Source organism: Acipenser ruthenus, chromosome 1 (assembly GCF_902713425.1).
Source record: "Acipenser ruthenus chromosome 1, fAciRut3.2 maternal haplotype, whole genome shotgun sequence".
NCBI classification, from domain to species: Eukaryota; Metazoa; Chordata; class Actinopteri; order Acipenseriformes; family Acipenseridae; genus Acipenser; species Acipenser ruthenus.
This window is the reverse complement of record NC_081189.1, coordinates 59,636,138-59,663,613: the sequence shown is the minus strand read 5'-3', so window position 1 is coordinate 59,663,613 and position 27,476 is coordinate 59,636,138. Positions and strand designations below refer to the sequence as shown.

General features: G+C 38.2%; 1 protein-coding gene across 11 annotated transcripts in view; it reads left to right on the top strand.

The window, feature by feature from the left end:
* The window catches only part of LOC117421158 (circadian locomoter output cycles protein kaput-like), a 65,322-nt gene that overhangs the window by 25,227 nt on the left and 12,619 nt on the right, over positions 1-27,476 (top strand). For 6 of the 11 annotated variants that reach the window (XM_034035160.3, XM_059026714.1, XM_034035159.3 and 3 more), the window contains 11 exons: positions 5,532-5,618; positions 7,229-7,321; positions 12,592-12,651; positions 12,861-13,009; positions 13,241-13,332; positions 14,880-14,969; positions 15,407-15,527; positions 15,740-15,853; positions 19,257-19,375; positions 19,779-19,861; positions 20,189-20,295. In XM_034035160.3, the coding sequence (XP_033891051.2) occupies positions 7,302-7,321; positions 12,592-12,651; positions 12,861-13,009; positions 13,241-13,332; positions 14,880-14,969; positions 15,407-15,527; positions 15,740-15,853; positions 19,257-19,375; positions 19,779-19,861; positions 20,189-20,295 (955 nt within the window). In that variant the 5' untranslated portion in view covers positions 5,532-5,618; positions 7,229-7,301. The remainder of the gene's footprint in view (positions 1-5,531; positions 5,619-7,228; positions 7,322-12,591; positions 12,652-12,860; positions 13,010-13,240; positions 13,333-14,879; positions 14,970-15,406; positions 15,528-15,739; positions 15,854-19,256; positions 19,376-19,778; positions 19,862-20,188; positions 20,296-27,476) is intronic. The other 5 variants (XM_034035162.3, XM_034035161.3, XM_059026735.1 and 2 more) reach the window with 2 other exon arrangements.

Below are 27,476 nucleotides of genomic sequence, written 5' to 3'. Positions count from 1 at the left end.
GGAAAGTAGGTCAATGGACCAGCAGGTTACTGGGACAGGGAATACTGCTGATGACTTCATGGTTATACAACCACTGCCTGCTGTCTAGGGAACACAATGAGGTTTCATTGTTTCCGTTCTACACTTCTCTTGTTTTTGTGATTTAGGTCAGTGGGCTGCTTTAAGAATAGGAACACTGAGACCCAAATGAAAGCTTGCTTGAGTCAGGGAGTGAAAAATAAATGTTTATGTTGTTGATATTCTAGAATTAGAATAGAAATCTATTTTTTAAAATGTCTGCTTGATCAGCCATTTAATTGCAGGCACAGATAAAGGTTTCTATTCTTTTTTTTTTGGTGAATAAATGCAAGTTAAAGTAATGGCTGTGTTTTTAAGTGGTCATTTTCTGAGAGGAATTAAACCATTTAAAATGTATTCTTACAGTAGTTGCCCCCTTACATTTGTTGTACTGTACATTGTACAAAGTTTACATTTCTTTTACTTTCCATATGTCTCAAATACAGGTGTTTTCTATGTTTTTTCATTACCAGTATTGTCTAGTAAAAATAAATAGTCAATAGTCATATTGTTTTAACCATCTACTGACCATATCAGTGATAAATATCTTTTATATATCCATTTTACTTTGTTTACAAGCCATTCTAGCAGCCAATGAAGCATATATCCTGGGAATACAAATCCGACAAAGCTTTGGACATTTGTTTAAGTGCTTGGATTCTGTTGAATTTCCTGAACATTTTAAGATTAAATATTTAAACTTCAACATATTTGGAATGTGGTAACCACTGAAATAACGGATTACAAGAAGCACTTTAATAGAGTTTAACTGCACGTGTACTATACCGTCTAGTGTTGCTGCACCTTTTAAATGAAATAAATAACATTACACTGTATTTCATAAGCATCTTTCTGATAATGTTTAGACAAAATTATAAATGTTTAATGTATCGAAAATGTTTAAACTCTGTACTAGATTAAAAAGAAAAAAGAATCTAGGGCTATACAGCGATCAATAATATGGCAACCATAACCATATAAAATAGAAAGCAAACATACACAAGTAGTACACAAAATATTAAGGTAACAGTATAGTTTTCCGAAATAGGTTATAACCCTAGATACACCACCCTGAAAACAAATGTAGTTGCCTTTGTGTGTGTAAAAGTCATTTTACCAAAAATTACTGGTACTGATAAAATTAATTTAGTGAGTCACAATCCGCTCGTTAAATAAACTGGACAGCAGTAACAGTAAGCAGTATACAGAGGAACCTCCTTAAAAACATAACTTATTGCTGTTAAATGTAATTCAGAAAATAATACCTGAAAATCAGTTCTTCCCGATGTTTGTTTCATGCAAAAGTATTTTTCATCCAATCAGTGACTACTGCCTACTGTCTTCTAATACATAAATCAAAAATGGTCCCTTCCTTTAAATTTTTTGCTTCTTGCATTAGGTTGTTGGACAGGGAATATATAAATAAAGAATGGGGAGCCTTTAAGACTGTTGCACCTTGACATGCACTGGTAAGATCTGCATTAATTATCAAAGTTCAGAAATACTTTTGTGTGAAACACACTTGAATGTATTGAGCTTTAATTACTTTAACTGGGAATATGTAGGCTATACTTATGAATATAATTAATTCACCCTGGCTGTCACCTGAGCTCTATAATCATACTGAAAATTACTGCATTTTTTAAACTACCCTATACAGTAAGCCTGATGTCTTATTTCCGCTGCAGTGTTTATCCACATGAACAGTTGCTCTGTCCTAGCAATGTGTCTGTTGTTCTTAAAAGGATGCACGAAAGAAGTTTAGTTATGTAGAAGTGCTGCACAAAGTTGATGTTTGATGCAATAGCTTTTATTTACGTGTTTATTTTACTGATGATTATAGTTCCCTTTGGGAAAGTGCCTAATGAGTACAAGAGTGTATAACTGCAGGCCAGAGTCCTGTACTGTCAGCAGCTGTTCTGTGAGCGGCTGTTCTGTGGGAGGTCGTGCGCACGCAGCTTTAAAATAGATCATCACTGAAGGCGTTACACCCCTATCACGTGACAATATAGTACCACCCTGCTGCAAATGATTATTTATTTATTAATGCCTTTTGTAGGGCTGTAACGTTAAGTGCTTACCATGCTTTTTATTCTTAATTTTTTTTTATTATTGAAAAGCACTTTGTGATTCATTTGAAAGGCGCTCTATATGTTTAATACAATATTATTATTAAAACAGATTTTTTTCATTTTTCATTTACAATTAGAAAATTGAAATGTTTACATTTTGGTGAAAATAACCATAACATACCTTGATTTTCAATGTATACCCTGAAAAATAGAAAACTAAACAATTGTGTAACTTAAATACATGCTATTTGTGTAATGAAAGGGTCATAATCAGCCTGCACCACAATGACTGGGGAGAATACTGCAAACCTGTGACACAGAGGAAACGAATAAAATAAATCTATATAAAAAACATTATTATTATTATTATTATTATTATTATTATTATTATTATTATTATTATTATTATTAATAGTAATAATAATAATTTATTAACCACAATCCCTGCCATCAGAATATTGAATCCTAGATACGGGCAGTTGCTTCAGCGTTAAATAAAATACATTTTAAAGAACTGCAAGCAGCTGACTGTATTCAGGATTGAACATTCATGCCCCAGGGATTGTTGTACAGCAATGTTTAGCTGATCATGAAGAATGTGCAGTGGAATAACAGGTATGAGCTGCTAGATACAGGCTGCAGGAAAGAAATGTAAGAAGGGCTTTATCAGACACCACACCTTTACACAGTGTCGAAGAGAGAGCACTGCAAAGAGAACACGTTATTATTATTATTTTTTACCATACTTGCAGAACATACCGGGCATATACTTCACATGGACCAAAATGAAAAACTGATTGATTTTGGAGTCACAGAGATCGTGGCATCAGATGGATGCAGTAAAAAGCTCTGGTTTTCAATAATTTAGACAAAAAATAACCTCACTATTTAGGCTTTATCCAGGAGCCCTTATCATACCTTCCACCATAAACAGGACCACTTACTGCAATTGCCCTGGGCCAGTAAGGGCTAAAGTAAGTCATATGCTGAATCAACACAAAACAGGGCACAAAACTAGAGCGCTTTTTATAATTAAAATGCTCCATAAGCAAGAAAAAAACTTGCCAAAGGGGACACAAGTAGACCCCAAATTGCCATTGGCATGTGGTGCTGAAAGAACAGCTTTCCCTAATATCCACAGCTGTGGTCAAATAGAATGGTCTACCAGAATTCTGAACTGTTCTGAAGCAGAGGAAGTACTTTGCAATCATTCTGAACTCGCATGCAAAACAAATACTAAATCTACATGCAGTGTTCTCTACTGGCAGTACTGCTGCATCAACAGGACATTCCTTTCAGCTTCTAGTCCTACCTTAACTATGTGTGTACTGTGTGAATCTAAATTGGAGTTAACTGCAGGGTAAATTTGAAATGGTGTACTTGCTTTGTTTCTGCGGTTTCTGCGGCAGACCTGAAACAATGTATCGGTTGGATTGCCTGAGAACGCTAGTTTGAAACATTGTAACAAATTTGAAATACAGCACTAAACTTAATAGATTGCAGAACGAGCTAAAGAAAAGTACTTGCCCTTGTTTCTGAAACCAATTATTATTTTAAAACTGTAATGCCCCCAAAAAAGCAATGAGGGAAGCTACTTTATATAACTATATTCTGTGCCTTGAACAAATTAATTGTTTCCTAATCGTTTCAATTATTTAAAAAGTATGGTCCATGAATGCATAACGTCTGGGTTGCTTGAATAAGACCTTCCAATTAGTTTCAAGACATTGCAATTTATTTTAACAATATTAATCAGTTTGTTCAAAATACATTCGTATTTTAAAGCTGCGCGCGCACGCCCTCTCACAGAACAGCCACTGATGGTACAGGACTCCGGCCTGCAGTTATACCTGACTCATGAGTTCTGGCGCGCTAAATATCTTCTCTTTTATTTGCACAAATATCACAGGTTCAAGGTTATACAATGTTTTACTGACCTAATTAATATTAAAATGAAGGCGGGTATATTTAAATTTGGCCTTCTGCGACAACTGATACGATGCAGCTTTCTTAAACTTGGTTTCCACAGTCTTTAGCTTGTGTTGAAGAAGCGCTAGTGCAACCTGCCTCATTTGGCCACCAAAAAAATATCATAAAAAAGCAAGGGAAACAAAACAAAATCCCAGACATTAGCGTTAAACAAATACAAAAATCTTTCCATAAGAAAGTGTGGTGTACTATTCATGTGTTATTTGCTAAACATTTTTATATATATATTTATTATAAACCTATTATACATGTACATATATAATATATACAACTTTTCCTACAGAACCTCAGCTTCAGCAATTCTGATCCTTTTAGTTCGTTATGAACTGAGCTAAAATCCAGCACTTTACAGTAGGTTAATATAAAGATTATCCAGTCCAAATGCAAGGCTCTTGCCAGTAGATGTGGTTATATTTGGTTACAGAATGTCTCCAGACAACTTTTACAAGAATTGAATAAAAAAAATGCACAAGTAAAGACATTGATACAGTAGATTTGAATGTTGAAATTTGTGCACTAGTGAATGTAGTATGTCATTGCTAATGTGCCTTTGTCTTGGTGGGATTGCTTACTGGTAAAAGTAGTATATACTGTAGGTTATGCAATACAGAAATACTTTGTTTCATTACTGTATCTCAAATCTGTCAAATATTCCTAACTTTCTGAAACAATACTGTAAGTGGAACGGTGTCGTACTTAGAAATCTACTAAGCATGAAGTGTGATTTTATGATTTATTGTTATTTTTTTCTTATTTTTTTTAATTTATTTATTATTTTTTTATTGTGAGTTAGTGGTGGATTACTTATGTCAGTTGTTTACTGTATACAAATACATTGAAGTGGTCAAAAGGACCTTTACAATACACTTATAAAATATATTATGGAAACAAATGTATTAAAAAAATGATAATAATAAACTGGGGAAACCGTTAAAAACAAAACAAAACAAAAAAACCTGATACCTATAATTCAATCAAATGGAGCAGCTGGCAATACTTGGTTCTGGCTCTGTACATGATATCGAGTCACCGATGTCTACACTAATGTGACTGGACTTTAGATCTTATAAATAGCTAATGTAATTTTCCTTACCTACTAGGTAATGCACAGTGAAGTAAAATTACAGAACCTCGACAAACTACTGTAGATGGAGCCTACATCTGTACCATAAAAGTGACAGTTTTAGAGTTGCATATAAAACTAAACAAGTACAACACAAATTGAAAACCCTGCATGGTAAAACTATATACAACTGCTTTTCATATGATCCAACTTTTTAGTCTTGATCTGTTAGATGTCTGTGGGCAGACTGTCCCTAAACTGAGTGATCCTGATTTTGGAACATTGTGGTGATGAATGTTATAACTTCTTCCATGACTGTGAAAACTAACAGATTGTTCTCTGTTTTCTAGATGTAAAATAAAATAACATTAAATCAGAAAACGAGGGCCAGAGTACAAAAAGACACTTTGCAGATTTGAAACACTGTTTTTGCCATTGTAAGTATGTTTTTATTACTCGAATATTAAGACGTGGGGTAGAAAACCCACTGTATATATGTGTTATATGTTAGTGTGATTCTGAATTTTAGCAAGAGTTGACATTAAACGGGATCCTTTCTGTAGCAAGGTTTTGAAAATCAAGCATCTAACTTTCCTTAGTTTTTAATTTTTTTTTGTTTTACTGTAAAACGCCAGGGAGGGTCCTGTGTTATTTATTTATACCTGCATTTTAGATCAAATTGTTGTTTGCTGTGGTTGGAGTAGGTGTATTCCATGCTGGCAGTTGATTAAAATACAGCATTAATTTAACCTTTGAGATAGCAGTCTGGAGCAAGCTGTCACTTGAAACTGACAGCTAATAGGAACACATGTATACAGTATAGTACTTAGCCAAAAAATAAATACAAAACACATAGATGGTGCCAGTGTTTTATAGTTATGTTTTTTTAAATACCAGGTACTTTTTTTCACATTTGCAAAGCTTCATATCATTAAAGGGAAACCTGTAATGCAAATGAATATATAACCATTTTAATAGAAAACATGTTAACTAAAGCTTTTGACGCATTTCTGCCTCTCCTTGAGCAGTATATCATATAAAAACAAATTAACATTGAATGTATTGGAGCTCTCTTCCGTTGTGCTTTGTGTGACGTCATGTCGTTGACTCGCTCGATAGTCACACATAGTATTTTGTTGACCGTATGTCCTGTTCCTATATTATGTAGCCATTGTTTTGTCCTGGCCGCTCTTTGTTGGTTTAAAGGCTTAGGCACACAAAGTTTTTCCTTTTGTTATTTTTGCACCCGAACGCTTTCCATTCCAACATAATTCACCCTACCGGCGTTCACTGGTGTGAGTGGCTGTCAACGATATGATGTAACAGCAGCGCCAGAAAGGTTCCAATATGGCGGCGGCCTGCCTTTCCAGCTGACCCAGAAAGCCAAACGCTTGACTTTTTAACAAATTGCCACAGCGAGATGCATTTGTTATGTATACAGAGCATTTAGGGCAGCAGTGTGGAGTAGTGGTTAGGGCTCTGGACTCTTGACCAGAGGGTTGTAGGTTCAATCCCAGGTGGGGGACACTGCTTCTGTACCCTTGAGCAAGGTACTGTATAAATGGGTAATTGTATGTAAAAAAAAAAAATAATAATAATGTGATGTCTTGTAACAATTGTAAGTCGCCCTGGATAAGGGTGTCTGCTAATAAATAAATAATAAAATTTAGAGAGCCTTGTTATTTTGAGTACAGTTCCCCTTTAAACACATTGTTAAACACTAAATAAAATGCGTTGCTGATGTTGCATTAGTGCACACAGAAAATGTTTTGTATACTGCATATCTTTTATACTGTTTTGGAATGTGTCCCGTAATGATGATGTCATTGCATCTATTAGAAACTGATCATCAGGGATCAGTAGACATGTATTTAGGTTTGCAAAATGTGATCTGGAACTGAAACCAGACAAAACACTGCCAAACATTACTTCACTTACTGTACAAGTACAGGCGAACAAAGTCAAATAGAATTTTCAGTATGACCTAAGTTAATGTTTTTTAGACGTTTCAGAGAATTTGATTTTAATGGGGTCTGTTTCTTTTCAGGTACAGCTACAAATGTCTACCTCACGATTAAAGTGTGATTTGCTATATTTACTACGGTGAACAAGGATATAAAATGAGCTCCAGCGTAGACAGGTATGTACTATAGCTACTCTAGTTCAAAAGCTGTATTATCTGTGGCATCCATTTAAGGCATTTTATAGGGACGATGACAAGAAATACATGTATATATCTGCTATGAAGAAAACATTGTTGGGGTAATAGGTTTTCATCTTTGTATTTATCCAAGTGTTCTGTTATTTGCCCTGTACTCACAGACAGTTGATTCAAAATAGTGTTACCATTTCAAAAAAGTGTTACCTTTGTGTTAATACAGTATAGTTTCACGAGACATGAAGTAAATTACAATAAAACATAAAATCAGCACAGAAAGGGTTAATAATAATTAAGAGTACAATAAAATGTGCACTTACATGAATGTTTACTGGTTTTGTTGCTTGTTTTTGAAAGTCAGTAAAAGGACAATTTGATTACTGGACAAGCGTATGACTTGCTATATATGTATATCCATTTCATTACTGACTTGTTTTGTTTTTTGTGTTTTTTTCTGTGTTTGTGTGTTTTTTTTTTTTTTTTTTTTTCATTTGTGCAAATTAAGTTAAGGTGATAAAGTGAAGAAAATCTTCAGTTATATTGTGTTTTGACTACAGTACTTGTAGCATATTTTAATGCACATTTGTTTAGCCTTGCAATCCCAGGTGTCTGTTTTTAATTGTACATATTCATATTTTGTATTTGTAAACTGAAATGTCTATTCTGCAGCCCAGCAGCTCGTGCAAAGCACATGCTACTGTTCTGCTAATGCTATGCGCACTATTTGTAGTCTCTTGTTTGCAAGATTATTATTATTATTATTATTATTATTATTATTATTATTATTTGTTTATTTAGCAGACGCCTTTATCCAAGGCGACTTACAGAGACTAGGTTGTGTGAACTATGTATCAGCTGCAGAGTCACTTACAACTACATTTCACCCGAAAGACGGAGCACAAGGAGGTGAAGTGACTTGCTCAGGGTCACACAATGAGTCAGTGGCTGAGGTGGGATTTGAACCGTAGACCTCCTGGTTACAAGCCCTTTTCTTTAACCACTGGACCACACAGCCTCCTTAAGATGGCCTGCATAGGTGTTTACTGCCAATTGTGCTGAATTGTGTAGCTCCCCACAGTAAACTTTAGCTTATGAGATTCTCAGAGGTTGGGAAGGTTTGAACTGTCTGCTTTTTAATAAGACAAGCAGATGAGCTGAATATAGAAAAGTACTTCTGTAGTTGTGGTATTGAAATACCAGCAGTCCAAAAGTCTAACTTTGTATTTATGTATACTATAACACTAGCACCATCTGTTGGATATTTTTTTGTATACAGGATGGTTAAATAAGTGAGAGTGTATGCTCCTACCCAAATTATATGGAACTCCTAGAAGATGCATTGATATGTTTTATTCTGGCTAATTACAGTAATTACAGTAATTGCAGTAAATCTGACTAAATCTGCACTGTTTTCAGTGACACTGTATGCTTCATGATTTCCATTACAAGAGAGTAGATGTTAAAACTTCATGCTGATTTGAACTCGGCTCTCACCAAGATATGCACCAACTAAGACGTAGCTTTACAGTAAACTAATGTGATCCATCTGTCTTTCCATCCATTTGCACTTCCTTCCATATGATGATGTAGATATCCTTCTGTCTGGTGTTGATGGCTAAACTGTAAGTGTAATGCTGGCTCCAGGGATCAGCTTATTGCCTCCCTAGCACATCAGCAGAATACTGTGTACAACTAAAATGGGGGGGGGGGGGGGGGAAGTTGCCATGGAAACAAAAAAATATATGTCCTTATTATAGTCTTCATGTATATACATGCAAAAATGTGCAAAAAATATATTCCTATAATATTCATGTGACTACCTCATGGCACTGCCTGGTTGGCAGCTTCATTTCAAAGCAAACCGATGCCATTATCACTCTCGCTACAGTACAACTGACAATAAATAATATATTCAGAATAAAGACATGGGACATTCAACCAAACAGTGACGAGAACTCAAACAGTACGGTTCAAACCAACAACAGAAAAATGTCAGGAGACATTGTTAAAAGAGCAAGAAAATGAAAACACAAGGAAAAACACTTGCTGATATAAACCTTACAAAGTATTTACATTGTGGAAGAAACAAAATAAAAACACAATGCAAAATACCCACTATACATGTTTATCTGAGAGTTTTAGTAGAACACCCCTCATCACTAATGTTCTGTATGATAATTTCACTCAGTATAGGTAATATCACACTGTGGCAGGATAGCGGCAGAGGGAAGACTCAGAGACAGAAAGTGCAGTGAAACCAAAATATTTTAATTAACAAAACACAAAATAAAAAGGCACGATGGCCAACCAAAAAGACAAACACAAAACAGGCTTTAAACAAACCCAAAAAAACCCACTCACTCTCTCTCTAACACACGTCTTCTCTCAGTTACAAACACTCTCCTCCTAACATACCCAACCACTCCCTTTTATACAGGTGCCTGGGCTAATTGGGCAATTCGCACCTCATTAGCCCAGGCACATTCCACACATTCCTCACACATAAATTCACTGAACCACACCCTAAACTCACTCACATCCACTCTAAACAATACAAAAAACACAAAATAGGCTGCACCCCATCACACACCTCCCCTCCTTGTGTGCAGCACAACATGGCCTAAATGGCCACCTCCCCCCTCAGTCTCAAAGTCCCGGAAGAGGGGGAAGCACAGTGTCCATGGGGGTGGCCATGGTGGGAGGTCCGGCACCCCCCAACTCTTCGTGGCCGGCAGCTCCCTCTTCCGGGGCTCCCGCCACACACTATCCTGCCGCAAACGTGCGGCTGGGGGAGCTGGTCTCCTGACCTCCCCCCCCCCCTTCTTCATGGCCGGCATTTCCCCTCCGTGGGGCTCCGACCACACGATCTCTGGCAGCGAAACTGCTGCGAGGGGAACTGGTCTCCTGATCTCCCCCCCTTTCTTCATGGCCGGCAGCTCCCCTCCGTGGGGCTCCGGCCACAGTGTAGCGACCCCAGGCGAAGCAGGACCCTCAACGACCCCAGGCGAAGCAGGATCCCTGGCGACCCCAGGCGAAGCAGGATCCCTGGCGACCCCAGGCGAAGCAGGATCCCTGGCGACCCCAGACGAAGCAGGATCCCTGGCGACCCCAGGCGACGGCAGCAGCAGCGGACCCTCGGGAGGCGACGGCAGCAGCAGCGGACCCTCGGGAGGCGACGGCAGCAGCAGCGGACCCTCGGGAGGCGACGGCAGCAGCAGCGGACCCTCGGGAGGCGACGGCAGCAGCAGCGGACCCTCGGGAGGCGACGGCAGCAGCAGCGGACCCTCGGGAGGCGACCGTGGAGGCAGAGGCAGCTCCTGCTCCTCTCCCTCAGGTGGTGGAGGCAGAGGCAGCTCCTGCTCCTCTCCCTCGGGTGGTGGTGGTGGAGGCAGAGGCAGCTCCTGCTCCTCTCCCTCGGGTGGTGGAGGCAGAGGCAGCTCGTCTCCCTCCGGTGGCGCTGCTGGCTCCTCCGACAGCGGGGTTAGAGCTGTTGGCGCTGCCGGCTCCTCCGACAGCGGGGGTAGGGCTGGTGGCGCTGCCGGCTCCTCCGACAGCGGGGGTAGGGCTGGTGGCGCTGCCGGCTCCTCCGACAGCGGGGGTAGGGCTGGTGGCGCTGCCGGCTCCTCCGACAGCGGGGGTAGGGCTGGTGGCGCTGCCGGCTCCTCCGACAGCGGGGGTAGAGCTGGTGGCGGGCGTCTCCGCTGGGCTCCCTTCAGCAGCAAAAACAGCGGCTGCTGTGGAGCCTGAGCTTCACGCCCTCGTCCCTCCCAAAAAAAAATAGGGGTTTGGGCCTTCAGCTCCTCCCCTCCGGACACAGGACGCACCGGCTCCTCCCCTCCGGACCTAGGACGCACCGGCTCCTCCCCTCCGGACCTAGGACGCACCGACTCCTCCCTCTCGGGCCGTGGACGCACCGACTCCTCCCTCTCGGGCCGTGGACGCACCGACTCCTCCCTCTCGGGCCGTGGACGCACCGACTCCTCCCTCTCGGGCCGTGGACGCACCGACTCCTCCCTCTCGGGCCGTGGACGCACCGACTCCTCCCTCTCGGGCCGTGGACGCACCGACTCCTCCCTCTCGGGCCGTGGATGTTCGGGCTCCTCCCACTCGGGCTGTGGACGTTCGGGCTCCTCCCACTCGGGCTGTGGACGTTCGGGCTCCTCCCACTCGGGCTGTGGACGTTCGGGCGCCTCCCACTTGGGCTGTTGCAGCGGCAGCTCCTCCTCCTCATACTGGGTGGGGCAGATGGCCACTGTGTGTCCATATGCCCCACAGCCGGGGCACAACTCTGCCGCGAGCCCTTTTAAAAATAGCTCCCAGCTGTCATCTGCCTCCTCCTGGGCCAGCTCCATTTTCCTCCACCTCATCCTCTCTTCCTTTTTTTTTTTTTTAAACAAAACAAAAAAACTGCACTTCCGCTCTGAGTCTCCAGGGGGCACTATCCCACTTCTGACACCAACCTGTGGCAGGATAGCGGCAGAGGGAAGACTCAGAGACAGAAAGTGCAGTGAAACCAAAATATTTTAATTAACAAAACACAAAATAAAAAGGCACAATGGCCAACCAAAAAGACAAACACAAAACAGGCTTTAAACAAACCCAAAAAAACCCACTCACTCTCTCTCTAACACACGTCTTCTCTCAGTTACAAACACTCTCCTCCTAACAAACACCTCCTAACATACCCAACCACTCCCTTTTATACAGGTGCCTGGGCTAATTGGGCAATTCGCACCCATTAGCCCAGGCACATTCCACACATTCCTCACACATAAATTCACTGAACCACACCCTAAACTCACTCACATCCACTCTAAACAATACAAAAAACACAGAACCACCACAAAATAGGCTACACCCCATCACACACACATATTGAAAATTTCAGCAGTTCATGAATAAAAACAATATAAATAAAACAATTTATTCTACAATCTAAGATTTGCAACAGGTGAAAAATTGACAAAATATAGTAATGTTTTATTCACTTGCTATGATTTAAGAAACAGAATATATAAAATAACGTATTGGTTCGAATATATTATTATCACACAATAATATGACTGGTGCATTACTGCCCAAAAACAACTGGAGACATATATTACAATGTGATAATATATTCTGACCCTTACATTATTCTATTTGAATTATAATATTAGGACCAAGTTGAGTCCATGGGACGCATGGACATATATGTGTTTGGCATTTTACTGATAAATGACTGATTTTTGTTCACATCTGCTCTGTTTCAGAGATGACAGCAGCATTTTTGATGGGTTGATGGAAGATGATGACAAGGACAAAGCTAAAAGGTATGCTTTAATTTTACATGATAAAAATATTGTATAGGTTATAAAACCTATTGAAAGAAAAAAAAAAGGCAAGATGTAATTGGGCCCTTTTTGAGTAACCTAAACCAGGGGTACAACTAGCTAAGTGACGCATTTCCATTTTTTATACTGCGTATATGTGGGCTTCTTTGGGGATTTGTTCACTAAATTTATTGTTTGTTTCCTTTCAGGGTTTCCAGAAACAAATCTGAGAAGAAACGCAGAGATCAGTTCAATGTCCTCATCAAAGAGCTTGGCTCCATGCTCCCGGGTAACACCCGGAAGATGGACAAATCAACAATATTACAGAAGAGCATTGACTTTCTACGCAAGCACAAAGGTACCTGTAGCAGTCTTATTTACTGATGAATTTGCAAGAAAGTGAATGTTCAGAGACATTATTTTAGTGTATTATTTGTTTTTTAGTTTAAACCTTCATGTGAATATATGCACTGTACTACATGTACCAAAATGTCTGGTTATATCGTAAATGTTCTAAAAAATAGTACATTTTATGCAACCATAACTGAATCTTTTTTTTTTTTGTTTGTATTTGTATTTTAATTTTTAGAAATTGCTGCACAGTCAGAATCAAGTGAAATACGAAAAGACTGGAAGCCTCCATTCCTTAGTAATGAGGAGTTTACACAGTTAATGCTGGAGGTGAGTGTATCACGGGGAAGCTATGAAGTCTACAAGAAGTGCTTTTAGCAGTGCCAAAAATACAAAGTGGTTTATACTTTAGGATTGAGCTCATCACAGCTTACAGTTGTTTTTTTTGTTTTTTTTTAATTTAGAGTGAATACACATTCATTGAATATATACAGAGTACAGCACTGTTATTGTGTGATATGCATGTAGAGGGAGGGGGATTGTGGTGCTGCGTGGTGAGGAGGAGAAGGAGGAGGAGTAGGAGGAGGAGGAGGGGGGGGGCATTGCAGAGCTTTGCATCTCTGCTTAGTGAAAAACTGAGATTTGCATTGCAACTGAAAATAAGTAAGCCACTGATGCTTAAATGCAGTGGTAGTCTTGACAGTAAAATACTGTACTGTAATGTCATTTTAATTCAAAGCCCTTTACACATAACGCCGCACGGCAGATAAACTAGGCACCCTCACGAGACGATCGCTTCTCAAGTATACTGTAGTAAAATAGGATTCTGCACCCTTGAGTAAACGTAATCGTGATCATATAACAAGTTGCTTACCCACGAAGACTTGTTTTGATGTATTGAGCACCATTCACATTACTGTATTTAAACTGATGATGCATGGAGGAGTTTTTGCTAATTGTAATATGACGTGGCCGAGGGCAGTGTAAATGATCAGGCTGGAGTCTTGATTTACAGTTTAAAACCAGTGTTGGTTTTATTTTTTATGCTGTGTGGAAACACTGCTAATAAAACAAAACAAACAGAATAAACCTAGCTCCCAGTTGGAGCCCTAACTAAACAATGCTTCATGTAGTCCCTGTCTGACGTCAGGACGGATGAGACGTTTGTTTGCCCAGCTACACAAATACAAATCAAACCAGTTCATACGTCCATCCGTCCACCCCCGAACTACACATATACTGTGACTGCTTTACTTATTTGCACAATATCGTACTGGAACATACAGATATCTTACTCGCTCTTTGGTTTTGGTTTCTTTCTCTTACTTCTGCAATGCACGCACGCTTCTACTTCCTTACTCCTCTATACCCCCAGCAAAAAGCTATCGGCTAAGTTCTTTTTATCGAGGTGTCATTAACTTTAATAAGCAGTTAACCAATTGACCATTATCCTTAATTCGTTTAGGAAACAACTGTGGGTTTTCCGGAGGCATGCATTCATGTGGGAACTCGTGACATGTAGTGGTCAACCTATTACACTGCAGGGAACAATATTATTCTCAAACTAGCATACTGATTCTGCAGCACTTCACCACAGTAATCATATCGGTCCACTTTTTAAGAATCAACCGCTTATAAGAATCAAATCATCTGGGACGGATGTGATTCTTATAAACAGAGTGCACTTATTAGATTAATGTCATCTAGGCCTACATGTATGATTAGTCATTATTTAGTGCCCAAAGCCCAGTGTGCAGGATAGTATAATGCGATATTCCTACCAAGCTTTGAGACACAAATGAATTAGAAACATACCTGCGTGACATGTAAAATCTTTCATTAACTACATGTTTGTTTGTTTTTTGCATTATCTGCAGGCACTTGATGGATTCTTTCTAGCAATAATGACGGATGGAAATATAATATATGTTTCAGAAAGTGTTACCTCCTTACTTGAACATTTACCTGTAAGTATGAAAATGACAAATTCTTATGTTCGGTCGTAATAATATGGATGGTTGCAAATTAGTTATCGTAAATTTACTGTGTTTAAAAATGACAAAACTAATTCAGTGTGAATTTATGATTTATATCACAGTTATATTTAAATTGGCACAGAACTATATATAATCTATTTTTATATTGGATCTTGAAAGTACAAACTATATAGTGGTTTCAATTGGCTTTTATTTTTTTCTAATCCATATGCTTAAAGCTGTTCCTGTTTCATCCTTGTTCCACACTTACGGGCATTGCCAGTGTGTTTGTGTAATAGCAAATCATGTAGCTCCTCTATGGATTTGCCTGTAGATCTCAAAGAGAGTTGTAGTCTCTGTAATAAATTGCATGCTTGATATAATTATGGAAAACAATAGGTTTTAATAATTAAATACTTGTATTGCAGTCCGATCTCTTGGATCAGAACCTGTTAAATTTTCTCCCAGTGGGGGAGCATTCAGAGATATATAAGGTTCTCTCTACTCAAATGCTGGAAGGGGAGACTCTGACTCCAGAATACTTAAAGAGTACGTACTTTTTAAATATGGGTTAATTATTATTATTATTATTAATAATAATAATAATAATAATAATAATAATAATAATAATAATAATAATAATAATAATAATAGTTTAATGAATTGCAATCTTTACTGATTTCTAATTACTGTATCCTACATCTTATTTTGGAATACAATGTTATTTTTGTTAATAGTAATTTACTGCCTTTGTTTTTCAGCAAAAAATCAGTTAGAATTTTGTTGCCATATGCTAAGAGGAACAATAGATCCTAAGGAAACTCCTGTATATGAATATGTTAAATTCATAGGATATTTCAAGTCTTTGAATAATGGTAAGTAAATATAGTCTGTTAAGCTATGTTTATATTTGTGGTTTATTTATATTTTAAATATTTAGAACACAAAGAGCCTGATTTCCATGAATGGGCAGAATGGTGGTGCTGACGCTGTTCACGCACTTTAGGACCATACACGGATGTTGGTTGTCCGTGGATCTCGTGTCGATGTTAAAATCTACATTTGTATTTAACAGTTGCAATAGTGCACGTTGCTTTAATCATTTTACCTCTTAATTAACTTTTTGAACAACATGCAGCTTAATTAATTTTGCAATTCACAGTTAGCTAAACAGTATGATATTGTTACATTAGGAAAACAAACATTATCCATTTCTAGAAACGCACAATCAAAAGCTTAAAAAAACAACAACCTTATAGCCATTTAAAAATATTGTATAGTAATAACACCATATCGATATACCCCACCTCGTTGTTGTGATGTATGAAAACAAAACATAGGATATCAGAACAGCTGAGGCTTTAGGAGAGCGGGAACACGTTGGATTGGGCTGCTGTCGATCGTAGTAATGTATCTGTATGTATGCATTTATTATTTATTATTATTATTATTATTATTATTATTATTATTATTATTATTATTATTATTATTATTAATAAATAATAAATATCAAACGTTAAATCTACAAAAAGCCAGTTTAAACAAATTTAAGACGACATTTAAAAATTCCCTAATTTCTTTGGGAAGGACATTCCACAACTTAGGGGCATAAGAACAGAAGGCCCGATCACCCACCGTTTCTAATCTGGTCGTGGGGACACAAGAGTCCAACATCAGTGGACCGCAAATTGCGTCTAGGGCAGTGGGTTAAGGTTATAGGGGACACCGATACCTGACTGGAAAATACTTTTTTCTGACTTCCAGCGATTGTAAAAGCTCTGCGGTAGATGGCAGACTCGGTGGGCCTCCAGGATGATTGACTCAGTCAACTACCCAGGCAGGGATCACGTTTAATCTGACCCAACCCCCTGTTAAATCTGACCAATCCCCATCCACAGAGCTTGTGTTGTTTCAGACCTATTGTAGCTCAGCGACTCTATTGCCCAGCCTTCCTTCATTTGAAAGTGCAGCGGCGGCAGGTTTTAATATCAAGTACATTTTGTTCACAAATAAAAAAAAATTAGATTTAGATACACCTGCAGTTTATAAATAGGAGGGGGAGTCTTTGCTTTTAGTTTAATTTACTGGTTTTACTGCGTGCAGAATGTAGGAAACGGACAAATGAGGGTGCAACATTTCATTAAATAAATCTTTTATGAAGTTATAATAGTTATAATAAAAAATTAAGCTGGACAAACATTACAATTACTATTCGTAATTGCATTCACATTAACAAAGACTAGTCACTTATTAAAATGTTTCACCCTCATTTTCTTGTTCTTTATTCCACTTTTAAATGTGAAAGTATGGACTTGGGGCATTTAAAAGCCTGTTTAGTTGTTTCACAGCAAAATACTGTATTACTATTATTATTGTAGTATTGTTAATACAGTATACCTTTTATTTCACAAACATAAACAAATTGAAATGCGTTTCTACTAGTAAAACCAGACCGTGATATAAATAAAAGGTATACTGTAATAATAATAATAGAACAATCAGTTTAATTTACGGGGTTTGGTTGTGAAACAATTAAATGGACTTTTAAATCCTCCATGTCCTTACTTTCTCATTTAAATGTGAAATGAAGACCGAGAATAAGTGACAATGTATTGATGTTAATACAATTACGAATAGTGATTATAATAAAGTGTATCCATCTTAAAAAACATATAATTATATTAATGATTAGTCGCTTTTTAAAATGTTGCATCTTTGCCGCTGTCCCAGCTGCACTGTATCCTGGTAGAACCTACAGCACACTCAACGCTACAATATTGTAACGACCCGGCGATTTCCATCGTTGCAGGACTTACTGACTGTCCCATTTGTTTGTCTTTTATATGTATTGCATAGTGTTTTGCTGTGCCACACCACTAGCTGGCGGGGGGGTGTTGGTTGCCAGTCTGTCTGGGTTCACCAATCCTGGACATGTATTTGAGCCCCCAGAATACTTGCGGGAGATTGGGGTCCAAATAGCACGCCCAGGATTGGTGATGGAGGGTGCGGTTTAATGCGAAGAGATAAATAGGAGTGTGTGCCAGAGCACAGTTCCTGTTGCTAATAAGTTCGAGCACGAAACTACTGCCTGTGTAGAGCCTGCTTTCGTTTTACACGTGACGTTACAATGTGTTATTTTAGGAAAGTCATATTTTTCTAAATATTGTACTGTTTACTAGAAGGGGGGGCAGCAAAAAGAAAAATCTTTGAAGGAGAGGAGCTTTTATCATGTAGAAACCATAGACAACTACATAGAAATGTCTACAACAATAATAAAACTACGACTAATAATAGATCTTATATTTATCGTGGTGTCAGTCTTGGATGTCACATCTTTGCCACTAGATGAATCCCTGATTTCACAAGCTGTAGAGATGAAATTGAATCTTACAAGCACCATGTCGCTGAAAGTGACAAAAATGTCAATATTGTTGATTTCTGGGTACGGTCTGAAATCAGATTCCCAGACATGGCAAAAATTGAACACTGCTTTTTGTCAATTCGGCCAAACTCCGTGGATGCAGAACGAGCAGTTTCCGCATATGGACAGGTTTTTACACCACAAAGACAAACCATGAGTGTTGAAATTGCAACAAGATGCACGATGCTGGCCTTCAACAAGTAACTAGTTTTCTGCTCACGGGCCAGATAAATATTTTATGTGTGTGTGTGTGTGTGTGTGTGTGTGTGTGTGTGTGTGTGTGTGTGTGTGTGTGTGTGTGTGCACAACACGCTAGATGGATAAAAAGTCACATACGATTTCTTCTTCTTGTTTTTCCTGTTCTTGTTCTTCAGATTATTTTGTATAGGTTGATTTGCTCAAGTAGCACGATGTTATGTGGTTGTAAAACGTCATATATAATTTAGTGTGTGTAAAGAAAAACACAAAGTTTCGGTTTTGTCACTTGCACTTAACCCTGTTTTTAGCATTTTGTTTTTCAAAGTCAGCATAACACTATATAACACAGTCCATTTAATTACTGTATGAACATAGCCTAAGTCTTAAACGTTTACAAAACTTGACAATGTTGCCGAATTTGTCATTCAAACTTGTTTAGTTTTAATCAGTTTTGTCTGCTTGTTACTTTTTTAAGCCAGCACATTTAAATGACCCTTGTTTGTTATATTTTAAAAGATTGTTTAAATGTTACAATGTAAATGTTGACTCAGTAGCTACCATTAAATGTTAAAATGTTTCAACCTTGGTGGTTTTCTTTGATGCGACTTTTGCACAGCAGTGTATGTGTGTGTATATATATCTATTCTTTTTTCATTTAGTGCCTACTTCCACACGAAATGGCTTTGAAGGAGTTATACAAAGATCCTTAAGGCCACAATATGAAGACAGAGTGTGTTTCATAGCAACCGTAAGATTAGCTAAACCCCAGTTTATTAAGGTAAGATACCAATTACAAAAAATGTTGCTTGTTCCTTATGTCAGCTCATTAGAATCCAAAACATATCCTAAATTCTTATCTGCCTACGCCTAAAGTTACTTCATGTGCATGAAGTCGCCTGGATCCAGTTAACGTGGCATTGGAATGCAGACCTACCCATGTTTGAGAGACTTTAACGCAGAGCTAGTCTCTCGCATACATTTTTGGAATATTGAGTCCTTCATTCACAGTAATAGCTTCCAGTTGGATTTATGCAACTTTGACATGAATATCTGGAATTTATCCTGGCAGCTATTCTAGCTGAACTTTGTTAGCCGATGGTAAAACTAATCTTTGCGAATGCATATTTCTTTAGAATAAATAGGATGCAGTAGTGCTATTTTGTTTTTTTTATTTCACATAGGAACTGTGCACTGTGGAAGAACTTAATGAAGAATTCACGTCACGACATAGCTTAGAGTGGAAGTTTTTATTTTTGGATCACAGGTACGTTTTGCACTATTACAGTACTCCTTGGATCTATTTGCAGCATGGCATTTAGCACAATTCCTCACAATGAAGGGCAGAGTACCTTGTACCACTCATACATGATGCCTCTGTTATTCAGTTTAACTGGTGTATGTTTAACTGTCAAATGTAAAATGCAGAGAGCAGAATTTAGTGTTACAAGGTACAGTTCATGTGAAATATTTATTAGCTATTCTACATTTGCAAATGTAGATGTACTGTTTTTTTCATTGTCAAAATCAAGTCACCTCATTTTAATTAATTTTTTTTTTTTTTTTTTTTTACTTATTTCTTGTATTTATCAAGGGCACCTCCATTAATTGGATATTTACCATTTGAAGTTCTTGGCACATCTGGCTACGATTACTACCATGTGGATGACCTGGAAACTTTGGCAAAATGCCACGAACACTGTAAGTTGACACATGGCACAGGCGTGGTGTTGTGTAAGTGATTTAAATATCAGATCACAATGAAGTGTGCCCTGATTTGAACTTGTCTGAAATCCAAAACATTTCTTTCACAGAGCATTACAATCTAAATATTTTTGCTACAGGTACAACAAATGAATAACGAGTCTTGGTGGATAACATCGTGATAGAGTCGAGGGTTTTATACTAGCCAGTGTTATCATATGTATTAGTATATTAGCTAGAGAATGCATCTAGTGTACTTGAAGTACTTTGGACTTCTTTCCTTTTTAAGTTTGTTATAAAAGTCAGTTAAGTGCTGCTTGTTCCAGGAGTCTGACAGCTGGGTCTGCCTTTGTGACGTGTGTCGCCACACTTTGTGTCGTGTTATCATAGGATAACAGGGTTTAGAATCCCAATGAAAGTGAATGACATTGTCAATTAGTCATATAATTCACATTATTTGCAACATCAACTACATTTGTATTTCCCAATAGAGCTAGATCCAAAACCCCACTATATTGGAACTATGAAAGAACACATCTTTCCAGAATTGTTGAAATTGCTTTAGAATTCCACAACATATGTTCAAATGAACCAGTTTCAGAAAGACACCTCCAACATTTGTCATGATCCATTTGTTTACATTTAAATAGTTTTGCCGGAGTGTAATGTTCTATGACTGATCTTGGTATGGCCAAAGCTTTTGCACCACCTAGAATTTTAGGATTGAGACAATTAAAAAAAATATATATATATTAATAATAATAATAATAATAATAATAATAATAATAATAATAATAATAATAATAATAATAACTATATAAACCTAATTTTAGATATTTTATTTAACAACATATAATCAAAGAAACTACAAAATGGTATTGCAAAAGTCTACCTGAAGCCATAATAGTACAGTGTTTTATGTTAGATTTTGAAATGTAACATTTTTCAAGTTTTCTCAGTTTTCCGTTAAGTATATGTAAAACACAAAGTGGTATGTACCGTATTCCTTAAAATTTAAGACGCCCTTGAATTTAAGATGCAGCCCAAATGTCCAACCCTCAATTTGAGGAAAAATGTAATATAAAATAAATCTACATTTACAAAGATACATTCTCAATTACGCATATGGAGGCAGTTTGCGGCCGTCTGCTATCACACAGAGCATTACAGTTATGTGCTGCTTCTCATTACTCACCCCTGTTTTTCTCCCAATTTGTGAACTGTGGTATTGCTCAGCATTTCGAACAATACAGGGGGTCTGATCAGCATTTCCGATCTGTCCAAGCTGCTACTGTTTGTTAGATATGCTGAAATTCTAAAAGTTCTTTGAAAATGGCTGCCTGTGTGTCATAGAAGATTCGAGATCGGGCAGTGACGGCTTAGTTCGTCTTTTCTCAGCAGTGTATTCGGGCAGTGACGTCTTTTGTTGCCGATTTTTAATATACACGTCACTATACTGTGCTCAAATTTAAGATGCAGGCTGTTTCTGAGAAGCAAAAAATGGTTCAAAAAGTGCATCTTAAATTCAAAGGAATATGATAATTAAATATGTTAGCATAACATTATTCAGCAGGTTACATTCGACTTTATGAAGCAAAATTAGTTAATTCTATAGGGCGATGCAAAACTTTGGCCATAGCTGTACATTTATCTGTGTCTAGCATTAAAGGTAGCTACTTTGATATTTCTATAAGTAGCCAATAGTCTTCTGATAATGAATTTCCCATTTATCTCTGTAATTTGTATGTTTGTGACCTTATCTCTAATAAATGAATAAAACATATTTTTGTTGATTCTTTACATTTACCTTTAGAAATATCTCTAGTGGTGACAATACTGGAGATTGTAGTCTGGGACCAGATTAATTGATAAGTGAGTTTATAATTTAAGTATACAATCTGGAATCGCCACTCTGCAATTTATTCTGTTCTATTAGATATAAATGACATCCAAATATTTCTCAAATCCGATTCCTTTATCTTTCCAATATTCATTGATAAAGGGTTTTTGTTTAAATTGTAGTTGCGGGTTTCCCCAAATCAAGTCTGATTCTTTTATTTCACCAAATTAATTGAGGAAACATTCTATTCATTTGCTTGGAGTCGTGAGGAGGAATTTTTAGGGTGGATCACAGAAAGAGGATATGCTATTATAGGACATCTTAGTAACTTCTATCCTACCCTAAAGGGGCATTTTTTAATTTAACCCAATTTTCAAGTTTGATTCCAAGTTTTTGCTAAAATTGATATTTAATATCACCTTTAGGCCAAATAATTATATTTACTGTAAACTTAAGCAAAACAATTGGCAGCCAATGAGAAAGCTTCTGATTTAACTCAGTTGATTCAGTAGCCCAAGTATTTACAATAACTCAATTATTTCATAACTTTTGGAAGGGATGTGGAAGGGTTTTTAATTGTGAGCATAATATCATCAGCATAGAATATAACTTTAAGATGTTGCTCCCTGACCAATTCCTTTGACATTTTCATCTGATCTAATTGTGTTTGCAAGTTTCAAAGCTAATATGAACAGGTGGTGATAGTGGACACCCTTGATAGACTCCCCTTTGTAGGACTATGGGCTTAGAAATAACTGTACCAGTTGCCATCATTGCAGTCAGTTCTAGATATAGTATTTATTCTCCATTCTAAAACTTCTGTCGGTACCATATTGTTTTAATATCTCTTACATATGCCATTCAATACAGTCAAATGCTTTTTTTGCATCAAGAGATAATGCCATAGCAGGATCACTTTACTGATCTACATGTTATCAGAATATGTAATAAGTGTTTTATATGGTCATGAGAAGATCTGCCTTTAATAAATCCAGTTTGCTTAGGATGAATTAGTTTATGTAAGACTCTGGTTGTGTTGCTAGAATTCTATCACCACATTGCATCAAAGAGGTAGGACGATAATTCTGCACATCTAATAGATCTTTTTTGTGTTTGGGGAGCAAAAGTACTTGTGCTTTATACATAGATTTAGCTATTATTTTTCTGTAATAAAGAAGCCTGTAATGTTTCTAATAATAAAGGTCCCAGAATGTCTTTTAAAGTGTTTAAAAAATGCAACTTGATTGATCCATCTCATCTAGCTTGGACATTTGATATCTTATAAAATACGCTGCCTCAGCAAAGTGGGACTTTATGGTAAAGGAATACTGCAGCTACCAGTCTCCGCTCTAACCGAGGAGTTTAAGTGCGTCAAGGTCAGACTGGAAATTACATTAGTAGAGACACGTGACAAATGCGTAAGGGAGGCAGCACCTCTGTTGAAAACTGGAAGAAAGTGCGCAGCAAAGAAAGCTGTGGAGAATGCAAAGGCTGCCTTTCGAATTGGTGATATCATGGGGCAAGGTCAGCATGGAAGAGGGGGTCTTGGTCTCAGTTCAGCTCCTCCTACATGACACAAGGCAGCCCCAGCTCAACGGAGGAAGCTGGTAGTCAACGAGGTGCAAAACCAGGAGGAGAGGATGAGGTGCATAAAGGCCATTTCCCAGGCCAAACAGGGAGAATGGATGAGATGGGAGAGTGTGGAACAACGCAAGATTGGCTGGCAAGACCTATGGTCAATGGAACAGAGCAGGATCAGTTTCCTCATCAGGTCAACATATGATGCTCTCCCATCACCACAGAACCTAAACCTCTGGGTAGGAGAGGATCCCTCATGTCCTTTGTGTTCATCACCTACAACATTAAGGCACATTTTGACAGGATGTAAGGTGGCTCTTAGCCAAGGACGGTTTACTTGGCGCCATGACCAGGTGCTGCGATGTTTGGCCTTAGCATTGGATGACAAGCGTAACATGACCAATAAGTTGCCACCTGTTCCATCAAAACATTACACACATAAGACAACATTCCTCCGCTCAGGAGAGCAACCACCAAGAAAAGGTGCTAAAATCAATCCTCGCCCAGGACAACTGGAAGCTGCTAGAGACTGGAAAATGCTGGCAGATGTTGGTCAACGGCTTATTTTTCCACCTGAGATTGCCACCACTAACCTTCGACCAGATATTGTCTTGTGGTCTGGATCAGCACGCCTTGTTCACCTGGTAGAGTTAACAGTGCCATGGGAGGATGCTGTAGATGAGGCGTATGAGAGGAAGAAACTGCGGTATGATCAACTAGCCACTGAAGCGGAACAGCGAGGATGGAGAGTCCGGGTTTACCCAGTGGAAGTGGGTTGTCGAGGATTTGTGGCACACTGTACAACCCGGTTTCTCAGAGACGTCGGATTCAGTGGCCAAGAGTTGCGTCGCACAGTGAAGAACTTATCTGAAGCAACAGAGAGGAGCAGCAACTGGCTGTGGTTGAGACGGAAAGATTCTGGCTGGGGATCTCAAGCACAATAGAAAGAAAGAAACGCTGATGTATGGGTAAGTAAGCTGGGCTGAGTTGAGGGGGATGGAGGGGGGTGATGCTGGGACGCCAGAATCGCCATCGAGCCCTCTTGAGGTGTCGTGGGCTAGTCGACGAAACACTGAGGATGGAAGGTGCCCACTTGAAGACCCCAGAGATGTACCCTACTTAGCTCAATCCAGACGGTTGTCATGCTAATGCGCAGGTGCTGTATTTCCAAGAGTGTGCTTTTTGTTTATTGTAAACTGTTTCATTTCATAGTTAAGGTCTAATAATCCAATTGGTTCAATTCAGGTACCTGTAGTAAAAATGGATAAAATAGACTGGTGAGAACAATAATAAAAAGTAAATTCCCTTGCAGATGGATGAAGGGTTCTCCAGCAATCCATGAGACCAATCTCTTCACACAATACATTAACAGGATTTATACTGCATCTAATGAAGTGGTTTTTGTACTAAGTACAAGTGGTCAATACGTGCATTAAAGGTAGTATTTAAATCCCCTGCTATGATTACAGGTGTTGTTCCCAGGTTATATATTTCTTTGCAAATAATTTATTATTTATGTTAGTTGCGTAACTATTAGTTAGAATTAAAGTTTTAATTGCTATTAATCACCCCTCTTTATCTTTGAACGTATCAACTAATGTAAATCTTAATATTTTATTAAGATAGCAACTCCCCTAGATTTAGAAATACGGCAAGATGATAATACATGGCCTACCCATCTGTTTTGAAATGTGTCTCTTGCAGAAAGGCAAGGTCAATATACAGAATATATACATATCAAGTTAACACTCCAATAACTAATTAGTGATAATTAAGGCTACGATTTTGTCACAGAGGTCCCAAAAATTGCACTTTTGATTAGGCGTTTCCTTTATTTCCTTTAAAAAAATGCAGTATGTCATGCACTGAAAATGCAAATCTGTGAGTGTCTGTAAATTGTTTGGCTCTGTATGCATGTAAATCGGTGACAGCTAAAATGCGAAAAAAATTGTGAGTGAGCTGTTTTCTGTAAAGATGGAACAATTGCATCGGAGAGCAGAAGTTTATCAACTTAGAGGCTTTCTTTACACATGCAGCCTGTGAAAAACTCTATTAAAGCCTGATTCATACAGTACTTCTGTTTCAGATTATTTATTTCTTAGCAGACGCCCTTATCCAGGGCGACTTACAATTGCTACAAGATATCACTTTATTTTTACATACAATTAAATTATTTTTTACACATTATTTTTACATACAAATACGCATTTATACAGTTGAGTTTTTTTGAAGCAATCTAGGTAAAGTACCTTGCTCAAGGGTACAGCAGCAGTGTCTCCCACCTGGGATTGAACCCACAACCCTCCGGTCAAGAGTCCAGAGTCTAGAGCCCTAACCACTACTCCACACTGCTGCAGATGAATGAGATGTGCCAGGCGCAGACAGCTAAAAGCTGTGCAGCTTCACTATTTGCTGTATGGGACGCATCGTTTCGCAGCCCTTTTGACTGCGCAAAGTGGTTGCAGCTGTTCATATTTTATATACGGACTGCAGTCGCAAAATTGGATACATTTACATTTAAGTAGATGTGCTGAGTTTGTATCTCTATCCAAGAGGATTAAAAAAAAATCAAAAGCGACGTCGTTGGTACACTCGTCCTCTCAACCAACAGAGAACCCGAAAGGTAGAATTTCAAACATTATTCAGAAATGCGGGTATGTGACAGTTAGAGATTTATTGTAGGTATATTGACAGATGAAAGGTTTGATGATCTGTTAAGGCTGTACGCTTTTCTAAAAAAGATGCACGTTGCATTATTATCGTAGATGACGTAATCCCGACTTTTCGCACAGGGTCGCAGACCCTCGACTCCGACCAGAAATGATGTCGAAGTATGTTTTGTATGTCTTTATATTAATGGTTTTTGTGAACTGTTTAAAATCTCTTGTGTATGTTGATGTAGCTAAAACTAAATTATTTTATGACCTTTCCGTGACTTCTTGGTTTTTTGCCGCACCTCTCCTGTGAAATGTACAAAAAATTATTGTGCCAAAATCATAGCCTTAGTTATAATTAGAATTAGTAACCTGTGCTAAGCATTACCATGTTTACATTATTCATCTTTCTTGAGATGAATAACCTTTCTGTCAGTCAACTCTTTCATCTCCACACTCTCTGACGTAAATGTGTCCCGAATAAACTTTTCAGCTTCCTGGACCGTTTTGAGGAGATAACCGTTACTGACACGGAGCCAAGCTGGGTAAATCATGCCGTATCTCACATTTTTGTCCTTTTTAGTATTTTCTTTCACCTGGTTAAACTCCATTCTTTTGCGCTGAACTTCAGCTGAAAAGTCTCCACAGAATGAAATTTGGCGCTCCTTGTATTTCAGTGTTGATGTTTGTTGAGCCAATCATAGTATTTTCTGTTTGTCCTTGTATCAAAGTAAAGTTGGCAGTTATTGGTCTTGGGGACTCAAAGCCTCCCTTCTTCCCTGTTCCAGTTCTGTGCACTCATTCCACTTTGAATGAAATTCCGTTAACGACTCTTTTCCAAAAATGTCAGTCAGGAGTTGTTAAATAAATTCTGTACAGATAGTACCTTCGCTTCCCTCAGCAAGACAACAAATTGTATATTATTTTTGTCTAGCTCTGTTCTGAAAATCTTCAAGTTTCTCTTTTGATTAATACTTGTTGGGTTAGGTTTATACCGACCTGAGTCCTGTTTCCTTATCACATCTTCTGCATAGGATATTCAAGATTCAGCTTCTTCTATTTGTGTAGACTTATTGTTGATTTTTATTTCCATATTATTAATTAAG